This window comes from Lipotes vexillifer, unplaced genomic scaffold, assembly GCF_000442215.2.
Source record: "Lipotes vexillifer unplaced genomic scaffold, Lipotes_vexillifer_v1.1 scaffold1105, whole genome shotgun sequence".
Taxonomy (NCBI): Eukaryota; Metazoa; Chordata; class Mammalia; order Artiodactyla; family Lipotidae; genus Lipotes; species Lipotes vexillifer.
In genome coordinates, this window is record NW_006779955.1 from 2166047 (window position 1) to 2171882 (window position 5836).

General features: G+C 40.6%; 1 protein-coding gene across 1 annotated transcript in view; it reads left to right on the plus strand.

The window, feature by feature from the left end:
- The window catches only part of SUMF1 (sulfatase modifying factor 1), a gene marked incomplete at its 3' end in the record, with an annotated part of 102987 nt that overhangs the window by 5368 nt on the left and 91783 nt on the right, over positions 1-5836 (plus strand). Inside the window, exon 2 of the mRNA XM_007453072.1 lies at positions 4036-4209. Coding sequence (XP_007453134.1) covers positions 4036-4209 — 174 coding nt within the window. The remainder of the gene's footprint in view (positions 1-4035; positions 4210-5836) is intronic.

Genomic DNA, 5836 nt, shown 5'->3' on the forward strand with positions numbered 1-5836 from the left:
TCGTGTAACAATTTCTGGAATGATCTTTTACCTTTTTTTGTTGGATACAATACTGAGAAACTGCCAGGGGAATTACGGGTATGAGTTACTTTTTAAAGAAACCTTTGGAAAGCAGTCTTTTTGCTGTATCTTATCCTCCCCAGGATCCTGTGAGATATTATCCCCCACTTTACAGATGTGACAACTGAGGCTGAATAGAATCATGAAATCCCAGGGCTTGAAGGAACTTTAATGCCATTTCACCTATGATTAGTGTCAGAGTGACAGGATGATATAGGTAGGTAAGCCCTGCATAGATAGATAAGACAGCAGTTTGTGGGCAGATCCAGGGAGCTTGCTTCTCTTGTTATTCACCCAGCTTTCTCCGGAGCCTTTAGCTTTATACTTAGGTTTGAGGAGAGGAAAGAAGGAAAAAGGAGAAGTGCTACACAAAAGAGTTGCATATAAACATTTCATTTTTGTGTGTAAAACAAAAGTCCCACAGAAGCAAGTGAAAGAAAAGATTCTTAAAACTAGCTTAATAGGCTGATAAAGTGTGGGTAGGGACATTTATGGGTGGTCATAGCTGGGAAGTTCAAGTGCAGATATGGTCCCAGACACAGCTGGATGCAGGGCCTCAGGCAGCATCTCCAGATCTCTCTTTTTGGCTCTCTCTTGGCAGCTCCTCTTTCTTCTATGTTGGCTTCATTTTTAGGTAGTATTCCTTCTAATGATCAAAGAGCTGGAAGAGAAAGAGTTTTCTTTCCCTCATAGCTCCAGCAAAAGTTCTGAGATTAACTTTGATTGGGTCGTGGGCCTATCCCTGATTACATCTCTGTGGTCAAAAGAATGTGGTAATTGGCTAGGCCTGAGTCATGGGGCAGGGGTGGGGTGTGTGTGTGTGTGGGGGGGGAGTGGGGGGTGTGGAGCAGTGTCATCCAGCTCCACCTGAGACATGTACGTATTTGAAGAAATGGTTTTCAAAGAGATGTCCCTTGCTCTTACAAGAACAGGAGGCAGTGGGTGCCAGGTGGGCAAAAATCATAGATGTCCACTGCACCTGGCCAGAGTGTGTAGCTCAAATATGGTCCTAGTGATAAGAGAGTTGCTTTGACTTCACCTGTCCTTTTGGCTTGCTTGGCAGTGGCAGAAACTCATGTGCCAGAAGGGGTTTTAACTTACCTCCAAGGAGGAATGGATTGTTTGAATCTGGACCTTCATGAAGACTTGATCAAAATGGTTCTTTGTATTTGGTTTAGGAGTGTGAGACCTGATGCTCTGGATTTCACTAGAACGACATTCTACATTTGTAGGACAGAGACTTCATTAGTGCACATTGGGAATTATGATACAGTCAGAGCCATGCAGGCTATTTTTATCTATAGCCTCCAGAATGGAAACTTGGCTTATTCATTGCTGGCTATCTCTGATGGTTAATGAAAGAAAAAAAAGTTAGGCCAGGAGTCCACAGTGGACGTTGTGATTGTATTAGCATTGTTGGTGCTCACCTTGAGGGAGAGTGGGATGAAAAACTGAGATAATTGTAAAACTTCATTGGGAACAATGGGCACAGTTTCCTATAGGCTTTGTGTTTGCACCTTGGGATGAACAACCGTTCTCAGAAAAGGACCTACTTGTCTGCTGCTGGAAAGCTTTTTTTTTCCTTAAAGTCCTTTAGGAAACATGAAACCTTTTATTAGATCATTTTAATAATCATTTTAAGCTTTCGTCTGCAGGCTTCTATTTTTCTGCTTCTTTGCAGAGCTGCTTGAAATTCTGACTTCTCATCTCGACTGAGGAATCTTGTGTCCCAGATGCTTGGAGAATAATGAGAATAATGTGTGAACCTAGTTCAGTCTTTGAGCAGAGTCTCTTAAACAGGTTTCACTGTGATGCAGGCATGCTATCCATGTCTGGGATGGTGTTATAAAAGAAAGAGAATTTCTATAATTAGGAATAATTCAAATGATACATTTTTTATTGTATCCGTGATGTCACTCTTTCAATCAATGAAGTTTCTTCATCCATCCATCCCCCCGACTCCCTTCCTTCCTTCCTTCCTCCCTTCCTTCCTTCCTTCCTTCCTTCCTTCCTTCTTTCTTTCCTTCCTTCAGTGAATTATGCACCATACTAGGAGCTGGGGACATAGAAGTGAAAACTTTATTTCTGGTCCCCAAGGAGCCTGGGATCTAGGGCAGGTAAAAACAAGCCATTAAAGTATGTACAGTGTGTCTCAGTTGTTTAGAGAGGTGTTTATCAGAGGATCCCAAATGAGGGGGATATGCCCAGCCAGCAGAGGGAAATGCAGGCAGGAAAGGCCTTCTTCTGTAGGAGGTGATCCTTGAGGCTTGATGTTATTCACAAGAGATGAAGTGCAGGTGGAGTACAGGGTGAGAGAGGTGGGGAGAGATTAGGCTCTTATGCTGAGATATTTTACCCTCAAAGGTGCTGGGGATCCCTGAAGAATTTAAGTAGGGAAGTGGTATAATCAGATCGACACTTTATTGTTTGTTTTTTTGAATAGAGTATATTACATGGTTTTAAAATTAAAAAAAAATTCTGTAGAAGGGTGTATAGTGAAAAATTTTCCACTTACGTAATAACCTTCCTCTCAGACAACCACTGCATGAGTTTCTTGAATACCTTCCCAGAGCTGTGTTCTGCAAATGTAAGCAAATACAAAAAAATATGTGAATCTATGTTCTCCCGCCCACGTCCTTTTCACGCAAATGATAACACACCATGCTTTCTAGGGTGCACCTTGCTTTGTTCACTTTCCTCTTCATCGTGATGAGATCTCTCCATATCAATATATTAAAAGTGTCTTTGTTGTTTTCCTTCTTTTCCTTTTCTTATGGCTGCCTAATTTTCCATTTTCTGGGTGGCCCACAATTTAGTTAATCATTCCAATATTGAAAAATATTTAGGTTGTTTCCAGTCTTTTTCTGTTCCAAGCAGAGCTTCCGTAAGTTGTGTGGGATACAGAAGACATATTTTGAAAAGTTCAGTAGGGGCTTAAATACTTGTATGAATGATTGAAAGGAAGGTTGATGGCTTAGAGAGGAACCGGGAGAAATGTGAAGGGATGAGACTGGAGGCAAGGAGGCAATTGTGAGGCTACAGCATTAATCGAGGAAAAGAAAAGGGGAGAGGACAGAGGGATATATATTTAGGATACCCAGTAAAACTGGATGACCGCTGTAATGTTGGATTTCCCAAGTGATGCTGAGGATGGACCTGTGTTTCTTAACTGAAAATTTTCGGTGTGATCATCAGATCTTATGTTTAGTGCTAGGAAAGCATGTGAACAAAGCAGCCTCAGTTGCTGCCCTCTTGGTGTTTAGAGGTTATGTGAAACAGTAGATAGGAACAATTAGAGTTTTAATAAGGTATTAAATAAGGACAAGACATGGTCCTTTAGTAAACCTTTTAGATTTTCCATTTCAATGATTTCAGACTTTTCCATTATCACTGGGAACCTAGATTCACTCAGTGGGTTTTTAAATATATTATATATGGGGAATCCCCTGGTGGTCCAGTGGTTAAGACTGCACTTCCACAGCAGGGGGCGTGGGTTTCCCTGGTAGGGGAACTAAGATCCCACATGCCGCGTGGCCAAAAAAAAAAAAAAAAAGTTAAAAAAAAATATTGTATTTGGCATTTTTATATTTGCTTTTAAAAATAATTTAAAAGAAATGTGGACATAATAAAGGACAGAAATGCACAAATGTGTAAAGAAGTGGAATATTCTCCCTGCCTCTGCACTGTAGCCATTAGCAGCTTGGTGACTGTTGCTCCAGACCTGTTTCCATGGCGTGTGCAGATGTGTATTATGTAGCGTTTTTCCTAAAGAAATTACTACCCTAAAGAATTTTCACTTCTTTTTGTGACTAATCATTCATTGGAGTATGCCATGATTTTACTTACTTCACAGTGGCTTTTGTGGCGGAGGTTGGCTCGCTGTTGGGTGCTTACTGTGTGCTGGCACTCTACACTTGACCCAGGTTCACTCTGGCGGTGACGGCCTGACTTCCCGTGTTTCCCCTTTTGCTGCAGATGGTCCCCATCCCTGCCGGAGTATTTACAATGGGCACAGATGATCCTCAGATAAAGCAGGATGGGGAAGCACCTGCGAGGAGAGTTGCTATTGATGCCTTTTACATGGATGCCTATGAAGTCAGTAATGCTGAATTTGAGAAGTTTGTGAACTCAACTGGCTATTTGACAGAGGTAATGGGGTTGGAATGGGGAGGAAGAACTTTATCAGTTGACCGCTTTTTCCTATGTGCCCAGTGCTGTGATAGGCATTTTATGTATATTACATGTAATTTTTGTTCTCATAGCAACCCAGTGAGGCAGCTTATTTTTCAGGTGGCAAACTGGGGATTACCAAAGTGATTTGCCCCGAGTCCCACAGCTGGTTAGTGGCGGAGCTGGGATTCAAGCCTGGCCAGTGTGACCCCAGGACCTGTCTTCTTAACCATTATGCTCTAGCGTGTCAGTGCTTGAATCTTCCAAAGAGCGTCACTGTCCTCTCAGGCTTTTTGAGATGATAGCATGTAAAGTAAGGCCACTTCTCCCTCTCAAAAAATTATAGTTTGGATGTTTCAGAAGCATTGCATAATTCATAAGTAATAGATGCAGAAGTGCAGCTTTTCATTTTTGTGGTTTTATTCCAGTGCCTGAGGACTCATAAGCTTTCCTTTGGCAGTTCCAGGCTTTATCCTGTGGTCACTGAATCACAGAGCAAGGTTCTGAAAGTGGATATTTGTCCTAAATGGGAATGGGAAGAGAGAGGCTTTCTAGTTTATGAAAGTTTCTGTGAGTGTCTAAAATATCCTTGTTATGTAGGTTTCCCATTTTTTTCTTACCAAAGGACTCTACCTACCCTTGCCTTCGGTTTGTGGAGTCCCTGTCCTTGTTTTTGTTTTTTTCCAGGCCAGAATATCTTCCTTTCTTTAAAAAATAATTTCAGAGCGAATGCTGAAAGCAAAACGCATCCAAATTTGGTTTTGCATTTCTTTGGAATTTCTTAAAATATACAAAGTAGTTGTCTTTTTGTACGTATTTGTAGTAAGAAGTTGCTGTTCTTTTTGTTTCATGAGGATACTCTCAGGTCAGGTTCCTCAGTAGTCTGATGAAGTTAGAAGTGGACTTCTAAGGCAAGAAGCTTCCCTTAGACTAGGGTTCCCATCAAGACTAGATAGAATAAGCAGAGTTTAGGGCATCTAGGAGCATGGATGGGGAAATACTGCATCTGGATTTCTATTACCCTCTAACTGAAGTTCAGCATTTCCTTCAGTTAGGAATAGACAACATAACCACAGTAGTGGCAGCAGTGCCTATGACTTTATCACCAATAGAAATCACAGACATTTTGTATCCCATTATTGTTGTTGTAGAGATCATAAAATATTGTTTGTATTCACCCTCACTTTAGAAATGATAACTATGAGACCTGCCACTAGATCTTATTTAATGTATTATTTATACATATTTATATTTAATGTATAGATATATGTACACATATATGTATATGTTACTATAGCACAAATTTGTCTTACTAATATTTTGATATAACTAGTTTTCTTTGTAATTGTATTGATTTTATTTTATACACTTAAACATTTCATTCTGAGAAGGAGATCCTTAAGCTTCACCATACTGCCAAAGGGGTCCAGGGCACAAAAAGGGTTAAAACCCCTGCTTTGGATAAAATACTTCATATTATTATGACATTCATGTCTCTTTTCTTCCATTTCTTCAACTTCATTTTATATCACATTTCCCTTGCTCACCATGTTCTAGCCCTGCTGTTCTTGTTTCTATTCCTTGCAGACTCGACACTCTTTACCAT